General features: G+C 33.2%; 2 protein-coding genes and 1 long non-coding RNA gene across 3 annotated transcripts; all 3 read left to right on the forward strand.

Annotated features, from left to right (window-relative positions):
- Positions 1 to 4627: 4627 nt before the first annotated feature.
- Positions 4628 to 7545, forward strand: LOC123690136 (putative per-hexamer repeat protein 5). The gene is made up of 3 exons (XM_045633010.1): positions 4628 to 4760; positions 5552 to 5579; positions 6736 to 7545. Exons 1-3 carry the CDS (start codon positions 4719 to 4721, stop codon positions 7227 to 7229), a joined length of 564 nt encoding a protein of 187 aa, XP_045488966.1. The 5' UTR covers positions 4628 to 4718; the 3' UTR covers positions 7230 to 7545.
- Positions 7546 to 10871: 3326 nt separating this feature from the next.
- LOC111002199 (hyphally regulated cell wall protein 1) lies at positions 10872 to 15659 on the forward strand. Its single transcript, XM_045633011.1, has 3 exons — positions 10872 to 10958; positions 12735 to 12762; positions 13637 to 15659. Exons 1-3 carry the CDS (start codon positions 10932 to 10934, stop codon positions 14635 to 14637), a joined length of 1056 nt encoding a protein of 351 aa, XP_045488967.1. The 5' UTR covers positions 10872 to 10931; the 3' UTR covers positions 14638 to 15659.
- Positions 15660 to 17582: 1923 nt separating this feature from the next.
- LOC111002200 lies at positions 17583 to 20666 on the forward strand. Its single transcript, XR_006750937.1, has 3 exons — positions 17583 to 18107; positions 18815 to 18842; positions 19987 to 20666. It is a non-coding gene; the product is annotated as an uncharacterized LOC111002200 (long non-coding RNA).
- The last annotated feature ends 1643 nt before the right edge of the window (positions 20667 to 22309 follow it).

The raw sequence follows: 22309 nt of genomic DNA on the forward strand, positions 1-22309 counted from the left end.
TTACTTATAATCATTTTGTCGATGCGAAGTGGTGGAGGCCTGATGACCTGTAACACAGGTGCACAACCTTTAACAGGCATCAGTCTCGCATAAACAATAACAATTACTCCAAAGAAGAATGACAATTATTGTATATGTTTTTGTGAGAAATAAAATAAATATATTATTATTATTATTATTACTTATCTCTTGAGAGACATTCGGAACTGAAATATATATCCCTGGGAATAATCTTGAACGACGTTCGAGAACTCTCTAGGCAGGATTGTTACTGAGTAGCAATGCACAATTCTAGAACATTCGTACTCTTTATCATTTTCGCACACTGCTCCGTTCTTTTCGTACGGCGTTCTAGAGTGCTCAGTCTAGCTTCGAGAAGGCTCCGACCTTCCTTGTCCCATACCCAGAAAATTCGTTCTAGAATATTCCTTCAACAAAAGTGTATAATCAAGCCTAAAAACGTTTTCCTGAAAACTGTTTCATTCGTTTCAGCCTCCTAAAAAATTCTGAAACAGAAATCACATTTTAGCCTGCTGAAAAGTTCTCTGACTAGTGGAAAAATCTAGAAACATTGCAGTCAACCCGTCATTGTAACAATATTTTTGACAGCCCTACGTGCGAATGCGGATATTATGCTGAAGCTGATTCATCACATCATATTTGTTTGTTGTCGGCGCGACCGGTCTGCTCTTCTTGAAGGTCTCATTTCCCTTCAAATTCCTTTCCCTGTTTACTTGAAACATTGGACCCACATGTACCTATATAAACTTTAAGCAGATGTTATCTTAAGTGATGATATAAACATTTAAGCAATAACGTTTATGTATGTTAACTCTTTTTTATCTAGCTCTTTAAGAATTAATCTTGTATTTTATAAATTATTTTCCATTCCTAAATTCCGTTCCATCCGATACTTTTATTTTTTTACTAGTTTCCCTGTTTCTGAGTGGCCCAGGGTAAGTACCCTGAGCCGCCCAGAATGCACAAAATGTGCGGGCCATTAAAAAAAGACAAAGTACTTACCTAAATAGACAAATCATTGGTAAGGAAGAGCTGTAACTCTCGTGGCGATTTCAAATTTTGACGATGGATGTCAGAAGCGGTATCAAAATACAAATATTTTTACTATAAAATATCGTTTAAAAAATCTTTTCAACGGCCTCATACGGCCGGAAATGAATTTTTTTTTTGACGTTCATAAGTGTAGTGTATAAGTGTTTACCTATAATATGAATAAAGATATTTTTGAGTTTGTATATAACTCAACACCGGCATCGGCTGTCGAGCGACGCTTGTTAAAACAGAACTGATTATTATGTAATAGTTTGTTTACGTTAATATGCCTTGCTATTTGATTTAATATAGTTTTTTCAAATATTCTACTACAAGGATGTAGTACAGAACTTGGTCTAAAGTTACTTGGACATAGTAGCTGCTTTAAATAATCAATAACTTTGGTATGTTTCATTAGATCGGGAAATTTGTCACTTTCATTAGAAGAAAATTAGAGCTAAATGGGGAGTTATTATATCAATTCTGCTACTAATTACTAATACAGAAATACCCCAAAGATCGGTAGTGATCTTAATGTATATGGTTTTAAATATCCTAACTATATCGTCGGCACCGGATCGGGTCGGAATCTAAAACTGACCTTGCACTCATTTACATTATCGTTGAGCTGCGATTCAGCGAGAGCGGGTGATGATCGAAGAGACTTAGTAGTCGAAAATGTCAGAAAAGTACTTATCAAAAGCAATCGCTATCTCTTTGTTAGACTTGATTATATAAAATTGGTATTACCCTTACTTACTAAAAACTACAAAAAAGAAAAATAAAAAGGAAACGCTTAAAAAAATAGGTTAAATAATTTAATTATTTTAAGTAATTAAATTCGTTTATGAAAGAGCTCTAGGGAACCCTAACACAGGTATTTTTTACTTAAAAGGGTTTCCAAATCTTACATTTTGAAAAGAAAATGTAGGTACTGAAAATGAATAAAGACTATTTATTATTATTATTATTACCGACCACTTGAGGGCAACTTTGAAAGGTGATTTTGTCAGGTCTTACTTGTTTATTTTATATGTTCAGGACCTGGATGACCGAGCTTAGCTCGGTATCTTTTTTTATAAATCGTGTTTTTTGGAAATTTTATTTAAGTACGAATTACATACTAATAAAATTATGAAATATGAATATAATTATTGAATAAAAATAATTATATTCATATTTAAGGTTTTATTTGACTGACATCTTTAAACGAGCAATCCTATGTTTAAATTGATAAAACACAAATAAAATGACATTTTCTAGAAATGATTCCTAGCTAAATCGATTTATTGCCCCCAAAACCCTCTGTATACTAAATTTCATGAAAATCGTTGGCGCCGATTCTGAGATCCAATTATATATATATATACAAGAATTGCTCGTTTGATGATATAAGATTTTCAATATGATCAAATGCAGTATCTCACCACACATTCACGATTTTTATGAAGTCTTTAACTAAAGATCACCATAAGACTATCAGACTATCATTTACAAACGAGTACTTAGCTACTTTGTCCATATTGCCAGGAGAGTCAACCACAGTCTCGTCATAGTGGTTATGGTATGGAGACGTGATGGCAAGATTCCGAAGATTTGGCAGCGTTCCACCTTGGAATAGCTGGACTAATTCTTTGTCCGAGGCAGCTTCCAGCTCTTCGGTATCCTGTGAATTAGACTAAGCTTTTTACCTTTTTTTAATTAAAAGTTGAATGTCTATAGTGAGTGAAAAACGCACTAGGTTATTCGTTTCAGAGGATTTTTTTTAGTCCAAATACGATTATTGTGGCGGTAATACATACCATTATTGCTAGATAGATTATATCCAAATAACATTATCCATTAAATTTGGATCATCGCGCAAGCGTGCCTGGATATCAAGACAGAAATTTTTTCTCCGTTCTGTATCGCCGGAAGTAATTTTTAAACCAATCGTCCTTCAACGCAACATAAAACAGTGTTTTATTTAGTATTATTTACTTTTTGAAACTCCAACTTTATTTTCTCCATCTCTCATCTATGTTTTCGGAAAAGCTGAAAAGTAAATTAAAATATCAAGTTCTTCGTCGTTGATTGTATGGTGTTCTTTCTGTGGTTCTCTTGAGCGTTTATCGAAACGTCCCACAGTTTTCAAATTATTCGAAAAATATTTCCCTACTACCACAAATTTTAGGCTATATACTGCTTCCATTACATCAAAACTTACCGCAATAAATTAAGACAGTAACACGTGTCTTAGTCAATTAACACACGTGTTACTGTATCTGTATATGTATGGTATCTTTTAGTAATAATGGCTTTGTTTGTTCCTTCATATTGAATATATATTTTAATTCTACCAATCTATCAATCTTATAACTGTGCTTTGTAAAACTGTGCTTTATGTCTCTGTTTATATGTGTATTCCGTTTTGGCTTTTGTGTGTAATGTAATTGTTTGGATATTGTTTAGTGATTAGTTGTAGGAATAATTTAATAAATAAAATAAAACAACAAACAGATAAATATCCGAAAAGCAAACGTTTGTATAGACTGTTCCATTTACAAATTTAAGAACAACATTTAAAAATTTGTCTTTTTTTTAATATCTTAAAAAGTATACATTCAAGCAAACGTTCTCATATATTGTTACATTTTAAATGTTTACAACAGCATTATTCACAGAAGACGTATTGAAATACTAAGTTTAATCATTTTATCTACACGTCCACTTATAATGTGGAAAACTATGCTTTTAAGTATTTTATGAAGTGGGTACTTATTTACGAAGATGAAATGCTATCTATGTATATATCTCGCTACTTCTCGAACGTCCCCGTCTGCAATAAATAACTTTTTTGAAATTTGTCTCAAACATTTTACGTTGTTTCTTGCTTTTAAAATACTATGTTCCTTAAGAAATTATTAGTTTTTGGCCATTCTGTCATCATCACAAAAGTAGCTGTGTTTATTTTACATTTCAGTCGGTTTGATTCCCAAACGAGGCACGTAATTTAAAAATCTTAAGAAAAATTCCCTATCTACAATATTTAAGGTAATTCTTTGGGATGCCCTATAAACTTTTTATATAATGTAAAAATGCCAGTAAGACTCAAAAAGAAACAGAAGAGTTGCTATTCAGTTTTTCTTAACAACGATTAAAAAAAATATACAGACCAATTTTTATATTGTTTAGTATTGGTTAACTTCGTATGACACTTATATATTTGTGTCGATACTTAATTCAACATTTTAAACCAATAAAGAGATCAACAATTTTGGAGGCTACTCTTGTTTATTTATTATTAATGATTCCCATTCTTCTTCATTCCACAAACCTTCCATGTACTTCCACAAGTATTTATTGATCATAATTGGCCAAAACGATCCAGCCATTCTCGAATTTTAGCGAGACAAACGAAAACCAATTAATTTTATATAGATAAGTAAATCAATAAATAAGACAAATACTTAATACAGATTTGTATTCCCTGGAGATAAGATACCGAAATAAGTCAGGAACAACACATAAGTACACACTTAGCATTAATTGATAACATCAGCAATTGATAATTTATTGCATACTTAAAATTATTTTGTTTGTTCAGTCTCAAAATCCGTATAAATGCTCGACATAATTGTGATCAAATCACTTGGGTTAGGGATTCTAACGGATACTAAGTTCCTATGGCCAAAATGATTTCCATTTTCGTGCTCTTCGTTTTAAGCGTAAGTTATTTTATATATATTAATTCATCTCGTAATATTTGTAAACGTGAAACGATATATTTTTTAATTATCTGTATGAATTACTTTAAAATATAGTTAAAATGTATGACAAAACAAGAACTACATTACCGGTTATGTCCATTACGTAATGTCAATTCCAAGAAGGTCGCCATTTTGTTTTGGTTTTGGAGCGCTATCTGTGGCCGTGCTCCTTACGCTTTTAGCGCCATTAATACATTAGTAAAATATATTAATAAATTATTATTAGTTTTACTGGTAATTTAAGTATGTTAAATTGTCAAAAACATTTATTTTATAGACTTTACAGCATTTTCGGGTGTTATTTTAGAATTATATAAAAACTAAGTTAATAGAAAGGTTTAATTCTAGCGATTGATGTAGCTAAAAAAGAAATATTTAAATGTATTTATCTGTTTCCCGGTTTTATGTTATATGGGTCTGTGCCTTCTAAATCAATAGTTATTCCTCCCTTCCTGGTAATCGAATAAAATATTATATGGATAATCATAACACATGATTTACCTCGAAGCAACACCCATACCATAAAAATGTTCTTTCACTGGCCCCATGGCCCCACACAGTTTGGGATATTGTCTATATTTTGTTACTGGCAATATTTTTGTTCAAAGTCTTTTAGAAGATTACTGAAATATAGGAATTCTTTGTTTATATGACAAGATGATCATCCTTTTGTCTTTTCTGTGAAAGAGATTTGGATGCTAAAGTATTATAGTGAAATGTTACAAATGTTTTTTTGTTATTTCTTTCAGATACTGCATGCTCATGCTGCTCCGCAAGGTAAATAAAATAAATTAGTTTTTTTATAAAATTTTACCAAAAATAGGAAATAATTTAACAATTTCATGATTTAAATAAAATAAAATTTAATTACATGAACGTACAAATTCCCAATTATCCGCCTGAACGATCAAGGATTGGAGTCTAAAACCAGATATTTTAAATATTTAAATTTAATTTATATACTTACCAGAGTATCAGACATAAGTTACGAGTATGTCATAGACAATTCAAAAAATGTAAGTACTAAAATTTCTCAAAAAAATATTTTATATGCAATGCCTTACGAGATATAAAATTTATACTTATATTATATTAATATTCTTGTCAATTTTTGTTTATCGTCAAGTAAAACTCCATATTGTAAATTATACAGACTATTAGTATTTCTTATAACAAGTTTTTACAGTATTTTTAGTAAATATTATTTTAATTACGTGTTATAAAATGCTTGGACAACAATCGTCTATCGCTGAGTACTTTATAGGCCTGAGTATTAGTTAGAAGTTAGCGCGAACTTCGAATACCGTAAGAGAATACACAATAGTTTAACTATCCACTACCGTTTAGTTCTTCGTTAATTACGGAGACGCGAAAGGATGGCATTATGAAACATATACTTATATAAGTATTATTATATTGAGTATTTCCAGACACCAAAATAGTATAGTACATATAGTATTACTGTCAAATATGGAAAAATATACGACATGAAAACTGAAATACCACATATTTAAACTTCATTTGGTGTGGTGAGGTAGTCTATACGAATATAATAATTACTAAGCCTGATTTATTCTTTGAAACATGAATCCGTGTTTACAAACTCTCTCTTTTAGAGTATAGGCCTCCTGCAACTGGCTCCATCTCTCTCTATCTTGAGCACTTTTCTCCCAATCTTTCCCACTAACTTCTTTAAGCTCGTCAGCCCAAGAAGGTGACCTCTCTTTTTTCCCCTTTCTATTTATCCTGTTTGGGCCGGCCTTTCCACTTAAGTTTTTTACTTATTAATAATAAATACTTACTTGCCAGAACATTGATAGTTGTCGAATAATAAAAAATAAATTTTCCAATTTTAAACATTAACAGGTGTTTGAAACCTAAAAAAATACTGTTTATCGTATTAGCTAATTCAGTTACGTGTTTCTTTTTTCAGGTGCACCAATTCCTCAGAATTATAATCCAACACCGGACGTACCTCCAACTTCATACATACATGCAGCACCAGCTGACACACTTTTAGCATATCCAGTGTATCAACCCAACTTTTTCCCCGGGAATACACCTAGAACTCAACTGGTCTATCCTGACTTTAAAAATCCCAACTACCCCGTTCATCTTATCCCCGTTCCGTTAGGAACTAGCTTTGGCTTTAGCTCTGGCGCAGGATCAGGATCAGGCTCAGGCTCAGGCTCAGGCTCGGGCTCGGGCTCAGGATCAGGATCAGGGTCAGGCTCAGGATCAGGATCAGGGTCAGGCTCAGGATCAGGATCGGGATCAGGCTCAGGATCAAGATCAGGATCAGGATCAGGGTCAGGCTCAGGCTCTGGCTCGGGCTCGGGCTCGGGCTCAGGCTCAGGCTCAGGCTCAGGTTCAGGCTCAGGATCAGGCTCAGGCTCAGGCTCTGGCTCCGGCTCAGGATCAGGCTAAGGCTCGTGCTCAGTAACCAGCAGAAGAGGAACTAGCTCTGGCTCCTTTAGATAGATAATTTTTTTGTACGATTTCTCTTTATAGATCCGTATAACGCTACTATAATAAATTCCAGTTATCGAACTATTTATTAACAGACGTACCTTACCCGCAATCAATGAGAAAACTGTGCATTTGCTTCAGTAACTACTAAGATATGCCAGCAGTCATTTGTAATCACTTTTAATTTTACTAAACCGATATTAATAAGTAAGCAAACATTTTAAAAATCAATCTATGTATCGAACTAAAAGTAATAATAAATTAATACAGCAAGTGTGTTGTTTTTATTTTACTGTACTTCTCTAGATTTCAACCCGAGTGTCTCTTAGAAGAGAAGTCAGTAATTTCTTACTATTGTTTTCACACAGATGCACTACATTTTCCCATAAATATAGAGTTACGTCGTAAAAGAAATATCAAAGGCAATTAATGCAGGTAAAGTGCGAAATCTTTGCTAAGGAAACGCCGAAATGGATGTCAGAAGCTTATGAAGATGATGAAGGACACAGCCGAAGGTTTAAAAAATAACGATTTTTTTATAGAACAATGCAAATGGGCAGGAGGCTCACCTGATGTTAAGTGATACCGCCGCCCATGGACACTCGCAATGCCAGAGAGAGATGCGCGAGTGCGTTACCGGCCTTTTAAGAATTGAAATTAATAATATTAATTCAAACGTTTGAATCTAATATTAAGTATTTATAATTAAGAATAAAAATTACAATTAAAATTACGTCTGAACAACCCGAAGTTAGGAAATTGAATACACTTAATATATTAAAACAATGAGATTTTTGTTTTAATTTGAATTATTTAGAGTATAATTGTGCAATATTATTACGTCAATAATTCAGTACACACACATACACAAACACACACACATACACACACACATACACATACACCATGTGGTTTCCTTATAATATATATATTCCTTATGTTTATACTATTGTAGAAAAACGTATATATTTCTTATTTTGTTAACATACATACTGTAACCATAATTATCTATTCTTTACTTATAATCATTTTGTCGATCCGAAGTGGTGGAGGCCTGATGACCTGTAACACAGGTGCACAACCTTTACCTAACAGGCATCAGTCTCACATAAACAATAACAATTACTCCAAAGAATGACAATTATTTAGATACTTTACTGTAACATATCATGTTATGAAGTTTTGTAAGTTTTTGTGAGACATAAATAAAATGAGGCTCGAAGAGGCATCAAATGCTGACACCTGAGTCACGTGTAATTTTTATAAATAGCGACATACAGGTTCCGTTGACATCAACGTGAGGAACGTGTGATTATTTAGATATGTATTGCAAAATATATACACGCTCACACTTGCATCGACGCCCAAACATGTTACGCACAGTTGGACGTGTCAAAATTTTTGATTCGCTTTTTTTGCCCTTCTTTTAAAGTACTATTTTTTTAAGTATTTTGAAGGTGGACGTGTTACTTTTTTATTTTTATATGATGATTTTGAATATGCTTTATTTTTTAATTGTTACAAAAATATTAAAACACATTAAAAAAAAATAAACCTAATATCATCAAATACTTCCATCACATCACATTTACACCAGATTTTTATAAAGACTTTAAGGAAATAAAACATTTTTATATTCATCAACTATTCGCAACCAACTAAAGATCACAAGACTATCAACTTTGATTTTCAAACGGGTGCTTAGCAACTTTGGTCATATTGCCAGGACAGAACCACAGTCTCGACAAAGTGGTAATGGTATGGAGACGTGATGGCAGGAGGAGTCGGGGATTCAGGTCTCAACATCCCTAATGCCCTGAGAGAAGCTGAAAGCGGTGTGGAGACAGCAAGTCAACGTATCGGTTACGGCTTTTCAATAGGCACGTACTTCATTAATGAAGACTACTTAGAAGAAAAATTTCTTCAAATCATAAAATTAACTTTAAAAATAAATTATGTTAAAGAAATAATAACACTACACAATAACAATGAGTCATAATAAACAGTAGTCAGACGGAATATCAAATCAAAACAACAAGACAGAAATAAACCGTCGTTAATCTTCTTGGAATGTATGTCGTCTCGTTTTTATCAATCTCCCACGCAGTAATTCAGTAAGTCGTTGGTCAATGTTTATATATAAAATTATTTATCTCTTAGTTAAGGCTCAGTCATTGTTAATATCCATATTGAATTCATACATAATATTTCTGTTTCTCGTGTGTAAGTTGCTCAATTACTATACCGCGACATAAATTATGGCAAAAATCTTGAAGACATAATCACTATCTCTCCGAACACGGTGGGACATTCTGTTTAAAAAATCGGTTTTTAATTAATCGATTCCTTTTTAGTGTGAAAAATCGATGAAATTAAAAAATTATTTTTTTATTTATTTATCTATTATTTCCTCATTGTTTAATGTTAAAGTTATAGAATAATCAGCATTGAAATAAACCTAATTTCTTGTTGATAGATTTCAGGTGAAATTTAAATATATATATCCCCATTAAATATATAAACGCAAACCGCCATTTGGAATGCAGATTTTTTCAGAAATTATATCCGTATATATAATATAGGTAAGTTTACTGCTTGCTTCTGCGTTTATTTTATTTTGATTGTCTGTATTAGCTAATTCTTAATAAAGTGTTAACTTACTTTATTTCTTAAATTTTATATTCAAAACTGAATCAAAGCACCCCACTATCCACGTGGTCTTGTCTGCCCTACCTCTAGAGTGTAAAAAATCTGAGGCGCGGAGGAAGAGCAGCCAACAACCGCCTCCGCAGATTTATTCGATGTATGATGTATCGCATTGTAATTGTAAATATCGATGTATATCAAATATCCCTAGAAGTTCGAGGTCTGGGTTATAAAAGACCAAGTATAATATCAGATGTCAGGTCGGAAGGTGGTAGATTTTCAATTATTTTTAATATTAAAATCGCGCTCAAAAATCGATTTTCACTTTAAATTTTTTTTTCACATCCCTATTAATTTTATAAACGCAAACCGCCATTTCGAATGTAGATTTTGCCAGAACAGTGTGTGAATAATGTTACAGTGCGGATTATCCGTTAAAAAGCCGTTACTTATTATATTTCTTTTAAATTTTCGTGTACGTTAAAGATATAGATATTATAAATTTTACATAATTTATAATTGTGTAAAATAACATATTTTCCTACAAGAAAAGAGCGTACCAATTCTTAAAAGGCCGGCAACGCACTCGCGAGCCCTCTGGCATTGAGAGTATGTCAGTGTCCATGGGCGGCGGTATTATTACTTAACATCAGGTGAGCCTCCTGCCCGTTTGCCCCCTGTTCTATCAAAAGAAAAATTGTGTCGATACTTAATTCATCATTTTTAAATTAGAACAAAGAGATCGGACCTGATACTACAGCTATGAACACCAATTTCGGAAGGCTGCTATAATGTACAGATTTCTATTCCCTGAAGATAAAATACACAAAACAGGAACAACACTTATAAGTACGCTTTGACAAACGGAAGTCACACTTAGCCTTAATTGATGTCAGTAATTGATAATTTATTTTGTTTGTTCTGTCTCAAAATCCGTATAAAACCTCCATATAATTGCGATCAAATCATTTGAGTTACGGATTCTAACGGATACTAAGTTCCTCTGGCCAAAAAATGATTTCCACGCTCTTCGTTTTAAGCGTAAGTTATTTTATATTTATTAACTCATCCCGTAATGTTCATAAACCTGAAACGTTTATTTTTTCATAATCTGTATGTAATACTTTAAAATATAGTTAAAATATGTGACACATCAAGAACTAGATTACCGGTTATGTCCATTACGAAATGTCAATTCCTAGAGTTCCATTTTAATTTGTTGTGTTGTGGCGCTATTTAGTCGCTGTGGCCGTGCTCGTTGCACTTTTAGCGTCATTAATTCATAAGTAAAACTGAGAATATTTACAATAATGTATTCGTTTTACTAATAATTTAAATGGCGAGGTGATCAAGCCTTTTGTCCTTACCAACCAAAAAAAATATTTGTAACAACCATTTGCCTATTAGAAATGAACACGGAACCGATAGAGTAATCTGTGACCCATTGTCATTGTAATGTAAATTTCGTTAAATATATAAATAGAATTGTTGTGAATTTCTGCGTAAAATTACATTGTGTTAAAACAATTATACATTATCATACACTTATGATGTATCATCTCAATTCTCATTGTAGTACATTAGTATGTTCGTTGTAAATTACGTTTACATAGCTTATGGCAGCACTCTATATACTTATATTTTGTATTATTATTTATTAGTTATTGCATAATATGTTAAACTGTAAGCAAAGAAAACACTGAAATTGGTTATAAACTAGAGTTAAAACGAGTTAGAAATAAACGATAACATTACAACAAACTGAGAGAAAAAATAAGTGCGTGCTTACAAAGTACACATGTCATAAGTGAAACTTCTTCAAAAAATGTTAAATTTATAGCCCCACGTACCAGTATATGATCACTCCATGTATTTGTATAAGTGTAGTCACACTTAGTTGTAGTTAACCCACTGTATACGTGCTACTTATAATATAAATAAATAAAAAATCTGCAACTTTTATTTAACTACTAAATATATAAACCAATAGCGTGTATTTTTTCTTGATCTCTTTTACTCTCTCTCTCCCAATCTTTCCCACTAAAGCTCTCTCCCACCTCTCGCTTCATGGCACTGTGTGTGATGCGATGTTCGCCCTTTCTCACTCTCTCTCTCAATCGACCTCTCCCTTTTCTTTGACATAAACGCTGCACAGAATATGTATTATTGCGTTTCATTCGTAAAAAAATTACCTCCATGCGCCCATAGAAGTTTCACTTCAAAAACTATTTTAATACCTAATATTACTTCTATCTTAAATTTATGGAGCCAAGCAATCACATTGGCTGAAAATACCCTTAAAGGATTTTGTTTTCTGATTTTCGGCTGTTATTATATAATTATATAAAAACTAAATTAATAGAATTATTAATTCTAGCGATTTATGTAGCTAAAAAAGCAATAATCAAGCTTAATTTGACGAATTCATTTTATTTGTTTCAACGTATTCGGACTGACGCATTTCTGTTTCGCTGTTTTATCTGTTCTGTGCCTTCCCAATCAATACTTATTAATTTCCTGGTAATCGAAGACGATGTTATATGGATAATCCAAACGCATTACCTCTAAGCAATATCCATATTATAAAATTGTTCTTTCACTGGCCTCACACATTTTGGGCTATTGTTCATTAATATAATCACGTTGACAATATTTTTGTTCAATGTGTTTTAGAAGGTAATTATAATATCGGAATTCTTTGTTTATTTGGCAAGCTTTTTGATACAACTGTAAAAAATATAGTTTTTCTAGGTATCAAATCTAGCAATGTTGTACTTTGGTGAAATTTTTTACGATTGTAATTGTTATTTATTTCAGATACTGCATGCTCATGCTGTTCCTCAAGGTAAATAAAATTTAATCATGTTAATTATTTAAATTAACTAATTCAATTATTTCAATCTAATTTCAATTTGTTTATTATTTTAATAATGTATGTCAATTGTCTAATAAACCCCTCAGCGATCAACGATTGGTATCTAAAACCAGTGATATTTTAAATATTTTAATTTATTTGATATACTTACCAGAATATCAGACATTTACCCATAAGTAATGTCATAGGCAACTTAAATATTTTTTACAATAAAATGTACTAAAATTTCACATAAAAATATTTTATATACAAAATAGCGTTACGAGAAATATAATTAATACTTTCTTCTCAAATTTTGTTTATCGTCATGTGAAAATTCGTATTGCAATTTATAGTGACTATTAGTATTACTTTTAAAGAGTTTTAACAGTATTTTTAAGTACATAAATATATAACAATTTTTTATGTTTTTATTTATCGTCTATCGCTGTGTGTTTTATACAATATTGCGATTTACAGCTTGGCACATGTTAAGAGACACAGTACATAAAAATGAATGTTTACAAAAGATACACTTAAGCTGTATACAAAAATATTTATAATATTTTCAAGGAAACCCTTTTTGAGTATAGGCCTCCTTCAACTTCTCTCTATCTTGAGCATTTTCTCCCAATCTTCCCCACCAACTTCTTAAGCTGGTCAGCCCAAGAAGGCGACTCCTCTTTCTTTTCTGTTCCACGGCCTTTTTAAGTTTTTTAAAATAATAAAAATAAATACTTGCCACATCATTGATAGGCGTCGTGTTACTGATAAATTTTCCGATTTTAAACGTAAACAGGAGCTTGAAACCATTAAAAAATATTGTTTATCGTATTAGCGAATTTAGTTACGTGTCTTTTTTCAGATGCAACAAATCATCAGAATCATTATAATCCACCACCGGACGTACCACAAACTTTATACTCTCCTTCAGCAGCACCAGCTGACTCATATGGATATCCACCCAACTCCTACCCAAGGAATACACTGAGAACTTCCCCGTTCTACCCAGGCTTCAAATATCCCAACTACCCCGTTCAACCTGTCCCAGTTCAATTACCTAAAACACAAAGTGTTCCAATAGCAAGCCCACTGCCACCCTTACCTCAGCCCATTGTACCAAACGTTCTACCAATAAAAACAGCTCAGGCAACAACCTACACTAGCAATGCGTCTGAAAATGCTTATGCCACAAGCGTTTCCAGAAGGCGTAGAGCGCCTAAAAGTGGATCTTTCCGTTATAGGTACAACTACGGATCTGGATCTGGCTCCGCTTCAGCTAGTGGGAACATGTTAGAAAGTAGCTCTGGCTCTGGTTCAGGTTCACGCTCAGACTCACGATCATGCTTAGGTGTAGGATCATGCTCAGGCATAGGCTCAGGCACAGGTGCAGGATCATGCTCAGGCCCAGGATCATGCTCAGGTGCAGGATCAGGTGCAGGCTCAGGATCATGCGCAGGCACAGGATCATGCTCAGGCGTAAGCTCAGGCCTAGGCCCAAGATCATGCTCAGGCCCAGGATCATGCTCAGGCGCAGGATCCGGCTCAGGCCTAGGATCATGCTCAGGCACAGGATCTTGCTCAGGCATAAACTCAGGGCCAGGCCCAGGATCATGCTCAGACCAAGGAACATGCTCAGGCTCAGGATCAGGTTTAGGCTCAGAATCATGCTCCGGCTCAACATCATGCTCAGGCGTAAACTCAGGCAAAGGTTCAGAATCATGCAAAGGCCCTGGATCATGCTCAGGCTCAGGATCAGGCTCAGGCTCAAAAGCATGCTCAGGATCATCATCATGCTCAGGCGTAAACTCAGGCAAAGTCCCAGGATCATGCTCAGACCCAGGATCATGCTCAGCACCAGGCTAAGGCTCGTGCTTAGGAACCAGCACAAGGGGAACTAGCTTTGGCTATGTTAGATAGACTATTTTTTACTTTATCTCTCCATAGATCAGTATAACGCTTTCAAATTCAGTTATCGAACCAGTCATCACCGGAATCGTACCTTACCCGCCATCAAAGGGCAAACTATGCTTATTTTGCTTCAGTAACTACTTAGAGATGCCAGCAGTCATTCGCAATTAATTTAGATTTTACTAAACCGATATTTATAAGTAAGCTAGCAATTAAAAATCTATGTATGCTTTATTCATTTATTAATATTTTTGGATTGGACAAAAAATATTAATAAATGAATATAGCAAGTGTGTTGCACGAAAGAGAAAAATACAATGGACGTCAAAATCAAAAATCATTTATCGAAGCTAAATTTTGGCATCATGGCGACGGTTCGGTGCCGTGAAAAATGTATCCATAGGCCGTTTCTCCACTGCTCCGGTCCAGCAAACGTTAATTTCCGATCCGATTTAGTAACTCACGACAGTACTTATGTGCTTCTTCACTACTCCGGCATCCGGTTTTTAACGATCCGATAACTTGCTAGATCGGAACGCGGTGTTTTATCGGTCCGAAATGATCGACAGTGATGCCAACTTGTACAAATTTAGGGGAGAACAAGATGTCCAAGGATTTTTTCAGGGGGTATTTATTTAGGGGAATTATGATTCTATACAATTTATGTTAAGCTTCAAACGCAATCAACAAACTAAACCAAATAAAAACTCCAAGCCTGGCTTCAGCTTAAATATCGAAAAACAATAATTTAATCCGAACGAATAATGACTAAATAATGTATGAAAAGAAAATTCAACAAAAAACTAAAAATTCTTACCATGAAACGTTAAGAAAAACTGAATTCGAAGAAAGAAAATAAAAAAATAAGAATCGTTTCATCTCATTGTTATTATCATTAATATTATTCGGTCATTGATTTGTATATTTTATAAATATGTAAAATGTTCTCACATAAATACAACAGCTATGTTTTACTACTTCAACGTATTTTAATTCGTATTTGAAATTACCTCTCAAGCCAAGTTTACAACAAAAACTTAAGTGGTTATTGATCGACGTAAGGGTATTTTGAAGTTGGTCCTAGGGTTAACAATAAGTAGGAGTTTTCAACTCTGGCATCGCGCATCCAACCTGGGTATGGTGTACGTGTTTTGAGGTTAGGTTCATAAAAAAAATGTTTCCATACGCTTTATTTACATAAAAAGAATGTGTGGAAAACGTCCCTTGCCTCTGGGATAAAACTAGATGATTATAAGAACAAAATATTAAAACTTAACTCTAATGTCAATTCAAATAAGGTGTTATTCTATAATAAACGTAAAATTTTCTTTCATCTTGAACTAAAACACCTTTCACATGTAATGAGAAACATCTTTCTACTTTTTCTTCGAACGTATAACAATATTGCTAAAAGTTGATGGCGATTAAAAGCAGGACTCTTTGTGAAACGTAAAGCCGAGGAATTTTTAAAAATTACGTTGCAACAACGGGGTGATTTATTTTTATTGATCGGTATTGTCGGATCGGATATAGTGGAGAAGCGCAATCCGGCCTACCGATATTTTTCTCATGACTCATTCCGGCTTCCGACGCCGGACCGGAGCAGTAGAGAGGGCCTAATGCGATCTAGCGCTGTATGCTAAAACACTATTGTTAGACAATCTAGCGCTTAATACGCAAAATTTTTATAATTACGATACATTTTTGTTTGACGCAGCTTCTCTATAGGTTATTATAAAGCACAAAGATAAGTATTTTTATAAGGAGACCAACTATACTCATTTTACACATTTAAAGAAAACACTTTTTTACCGGATTGACGCGATGTATTTTTATTGTAAACTTATAATTATTTAACATAATTTTAAATTTATCCGACGTTTCGCGTGCTTTACATTGCGTGTGTGTTGAATGTCAAAAATGTGTCACAGCTGTTGAGTTGGTGTCGACTAAAAGATGAAGGAAAATTAAAGTTGTCCGGATGCGGCTACATTATTACACGAAGATCCTCACTTAGCAAAAAATCTACTCGGAAGAAGAATATGTTTTTAAAAGAAAATAAAGTTTGTATCGCTTTTTCATCTTTTTTTTCACATATGAAATACTTGCAAAGTGCTCAGTACTCTTTTTTTTTGTCACCTTAATTTCTTAATTATAAATATAAAAAAACATAAATATATACCTATGAATATCTAATACAGAAAACGTTTTTAACGACAAAAAAGTAATCCAGGTTAAGCTTTCCTCTCAATTTGTTTACAAAGTTATGTAATAATATCAGTTTTAATTATGATAATATTATTCCCATTTTATGAATGTTTTTATTGACCAGAATAGGTATCTGCCTATTGATTTATTTTGCTTTTGAATAATTAAATAGATCTTAAAGTGTAGTATTTAAAATCATTGCTAAGGAAAATATGTAATTTCTCTCGTGGCAATTTATACATTTTAACGATGAATGTCAGAGGCGGCTTTCCTTGGGCCTGATGCCGAGCCAAGGTTGCCAATATTTGAATAGCGACAAACAACATATAAGTGCGGCATCGCCACAAATGTATAAGATGCGTCACCTGAAGATCTATTGAATTATTAAAAGCAAAATAAATCAATAGGCATGTACCTACTCTGGTTAATAATAACTTTCATAAAATGGGAATGATATTATCATTATTATAACTGATAATACTTTCTATACTCACATTACTTTGTATACTTTTATATCTTGGGTTGAAATAACAATTTATTAGTAAACAAATTAATTCATTGGAATTGTGAGGAAAACTTGATTTGGACTATTCATGTTAAAAACAACGTGTGGTATGTGGTAATTTTTAAAATTTATTATTTTTAATTAATTCAAATAATTGTGTCTATCTAGATATAAAGTCAAAAACAGATTTAGATTTTACACAATTACTAACATTTTTAAATTGGAACAAAGCGATCGGACCTGATACAGGTATGAAAAACTAATTTCGGAAGGCTAATCTTATTTACTTATTATTTATGACTCCGATTGTTTAAACCTTACCACGAATATTTATAGACCATAGACAAATCGAGTTTCAGCCAAACAAACGAACAACAATTAATTTATATATATATAGATAACTAAATCAATAAATTAGACTAATATAACAACAACTCGGTTTGGTATAATCTACAGATTTGTATTCCCTGGAGACAAGATACTCAAAAAAGTCAGGAACAACAGCTAAGTTCGTTTTGACTATCGGAAGCCACACTTGGCATTCAATCAGTATTTATTAACTGCGTATTAAATTTTATTTTGTTTGTTGTGTCTTAAAAGCCGTATAAAAGCTCGCCATAGTTGTAATCACATCAGTTGCATTACGGTATTTAACGGATACTACGATCCAATGGTCAAAATGTTTTTCACTTTCGCACTCTTCGTTTTAAGCGTAAGTTATTTTATATTTATTAATTCATCCCGTAATATTTAGAAACGTGACACAATACATTTTTAATAATTTGTATATAATAGTTAAAATTTATGACAAAACAAGAACTACATTACCGGTTATGTCCAGTACGAAATGTCAATTCCTAGAATTCAATTTTAATTTGTTGTTTTTTGGCGCTATTTGGTCGCTGTGCGTGCTCGTTGCCCTTTTAGCGCCATTTATAAGTAAAACGAATAATATTTACATAACTATAACATATTGGTAATTTATATGGCGAGGTGATAAGCCTTTTGTCCTTATCAACTCAAAAAAATATTTGTAACATTCATCTTTTATTTATCCACTTCAATCCCAATTTATCCCACCAGACAAAGTAATACTCCTGTATATTATAAATACTTTTAAAATATCATAAAGAGCAGACTCTCATTCCTGAGGTTATAGGTTCGATCCCCGGATGTGCATCAATCTTCTTTATTTCTCTATCTCTATCTATCTTCTCTATTTGCGCATATATCAGGCTCTCACGAAAAATATAGAAATTCTCTGTTTATATGGCAAGCCTGACCTGGGACCTTTTCGTCTTTACAGTGAAAAAATTATATAGTTTTTCTAGACATCAAACCTAGCAATGTTGTACTTCGAAGCTATATAGTATTCTTGTGAATTTTTTTATTATTATTAATTATTGTTATTTATTTCAGATACTACTTGCTAATGCCGCTCCTCAAGGTAAATACAATTTAATCGTGTGTTTAAATAATTTTACCAGGGTTAGGAAAATGTAATTGAATTAAATATTTATTTTATTTTATTTAAATTAAATAATTCAACTGTCAATTATCCGCCTCAGCGATCATCGATTGATGTCTAAAACCAGTGAAATTTTAAATATTTCAATTTATTCGATAGTTACCAGAGTATCAGATTTACCCGCAAGTAATGTAACTTAAATATTTTTTACAATGACAATTTTAAAAATTTACTAAAATTTCACATAAAAATATTTTATATGCTAAACACCGTTACGAGAGATATAATCAAAAGTAAACATTCAAAACTTCACATTGCAATTTATAGAGATTATTAGTAATACTTATAAATTTTTTACGTTTTTACGGCATTTTTAAATAAATATATTCTAAATACGTTAAATAAAAGGCTTGACAACAATCGTCTACACATAAGGTCAAGAAATCCTGAGAGAAGGATCCTCACACAAATATACACTACCGTTTAGCAGTCCCTTCATGAGAGAGATGCGCTCAGATAAGGCTTCATCATCACGATGATATGGAGTGTACAGCTTAGCACATGGTTTGAGACACAGGACAGAAATTTTAAATAATAAGAAAACACAGGAATAAGTGTCTATAAATTAGAATAAAACACTAAAAAGTGTTAAAAATTATAAAACATATACTAATATAAGTATAATTATAATTATTATTTCTTGGTAGTCTATAAGAATAATAATAATTAGGCCTTATTTATTATTTGCAACATGAATCCATGTTTACAAAAGATACACTAGAATTTTAAACAAAAAAATAATATTATCTTTTCAAGAACCTCTTTTAGAGTACAGGCCTCCTGCAACTGACTCCATCTCTCTCTATTTGTAGCATTTTTCTCCCAACCTTCCCCACCAACTTCTTTAAGCTCGTCAGCCCTAGAAGGCGACCTCTCTTTCTTATTATCCTGCTTGGGCCAGCCTTTCCACTTAAGTTTTTTACTATAATAATAATAATAAATACTTACCTGCCAACATTGATAATCGTCGTTAACAGGAGATTGAAACCTGTTAAAAATATTGTTTTACATTGTTATATATACAAATATTGTTAAACAAATTCAGTTACGTGTCTTTTTTCAGGTGCAACAATTAATCAGAATTATTATAATCCAACACCGGACGTACCTCCAAATGCGTCTGAAAACGCTTATGGCACAAGCGTTTTCAGACGTATTTTTAGGCGCTCATGCTCAGGCTCAGGATCATGCTTAGGCTTAGGATCATGCTTAGGCCCAGGATCATGCTCAGGCGTAGGATCAGGGTCAGTCCCAGACTCTTGCTCAGGCTCAACCTCATGCTCAGGCATAAAATCAGGCAGAGGTCCAGGATCGTGCAAAGGCCCAGGATCATGCTCAGGCGTAGGCTCAGGCTCAGGCTCAGGCTCATGCTCAGGCTCAGCATCATGCTCAGGCCCAGGATCAGGCTCAGGTGTAGGATCATGCTCAGAACCAGGATCATGCTCAGCACCAGGCTAAGGCTCGTCATCAGTAACTAGCACAAGAGGAACTGGCTCTGGCTCTTTTAGATAGACTAAATTTTTGTACGATTTCTATCTATAGATTTCCAGTTATCGAATCAGTCATTACCGGAATCGTACCTTACCCGCAATCAAAGGGCAAACTGTGCATTTGCTTGAGCAACTACTTACAGATGCCAGCAGTCATTCGCAATCAATTTAGGTACTAAACCGATATTTATAAGTAAGCAATCATTTTAAAAATCAATCTATGTATTGAACCAAAAAAAATTAATAGATGAATAAAGCAAGAGTGATGTTTTTATTTTTAGTTTCTAAATCATTAAGAGAATACCATAGTTTTTATACAGAAGCACTTAGTTTTCTCGTAAATATACAGCGAAGTTAAGTTAAAAATAATATCAAAGACAATTAAAGTAAGTAGACAAATTATTGCTAAAGCCGTAACTCGTAAATTATGTCAAAAACTGTATCAAAAAACCAAGTATTTCCGTAGTAATTGGAAATGTTTAGAAAACCGCCTCGAGTATTCACTTTGAAAATCTTTCCCACCGCCTGTTGCCTAGGTCACCACCATCACTTTGTGGAACCAGCTGCCCGCTGAAGTATTTCCGAATCCTTCAAGAAAAGAGCATACCAATTCTTAAAAGGCCGGTAACGCACTCGCGAGCCCTCTGGCATTGAGAGTGTCCATGGGCAGCGGTATCACTTAACATCAGGTGAGCCTCCTGCCCCTTTGCCCCCTGTTCTATAAAAAAAGGCAAGATTGCTAATCTTTGAATAGCGATTACAACATGCTTTCGATACTGAAAGATTTATGGAACTATTCAAAATCACGGGACCATATTGCAATTGGTACTTACGTTCATACACTGTTCCATAAAATATTGCTAAAGGATCTTGGGTTGAAATAACAGTATATAGGTTATAATATTAGTAAATAAATTAATACACTAATATTGTATATTAGTACTACCATGGTGCACATAATAATCTTAAAAGACGTAAAAATTGAGATAAAATTTAAAAAAATCGTAATATTGCTTTACGACATTGTTCCCCGGGGCTAGCAATTATTTTTATTATAAAATTAAATATTATAAAAATGCTGATGTGATGTGTGATGGCGCCACTGATAAGAATAAATACGAAAACCTTGTTTGATTATTGATATCATTTATATTATTTAATTTAGGGAAAAGTTCAAGATTCAATTATTGCGAACTTTTACTAAAACTTTAGTAAGTTTAACATTTCGGATTTGGAAATCTTTAATACGTATCGCTAGATGGCATTAATACAAATCAGTTTGTTAAGTCATAATCAATATCACGTGCTACTTATCTACTATGTACAAGATATCGCTGTCCACCCATTTATAGTCAAATTTTAAATCAGAGGGTGAGGTGAGGCGATTGTATTCATGGTGAGGCGGGATAAGATTTGTTTAAAATACCAATTTGTACTGACATTATTTATTTTTAGTAAAAGAATAGTACCGATGGTATTTTTTATAAACTTTAAAAAGATATAATATTATAAGTTACTGAATTTGTAAGAAAATTATACATTTTGAAAATTACATTAAAGTTGACAGAAAGAAACAGCTCAGAAACTTGCGCGGAAAATTAGAAAATTGTAGAATACTTCACCACCATACAATTCAAACTTTTTTTATGTAGCCTTATAGCGTTTGACGTAACATTGACAGAATGCGTGCTGCAAATATCGTCAAAGAGGTTGTAAGAAAAATGAATATCGTTTAAAACAAATGCTTCGGGGTTGCACGGTGCAAGGGCGAAGTTTGACGGCAACCGCCTTTGCGCGGCCCATGGCTGCAGCGATGTGGTGGTGCATTGTGAGGCCTCGGTCCAATGGGACGCCTAGGTAGGTTGCTTTGGGGCGCCACTGGATCTCGACCCCTTG

This window comes from Pieris rapae, chromosome 22 (genome assembly GCF_905147795.1).
Source record: "Pieris rapae chromosome 22, ilPieRapa1.1, whole genome shotgun sequence".
NCBI lineage: Eukaryota > Metazoa > Arthropoda > Insecta > Lepidoptera > Pieridae > Pieris > Pieris rapae.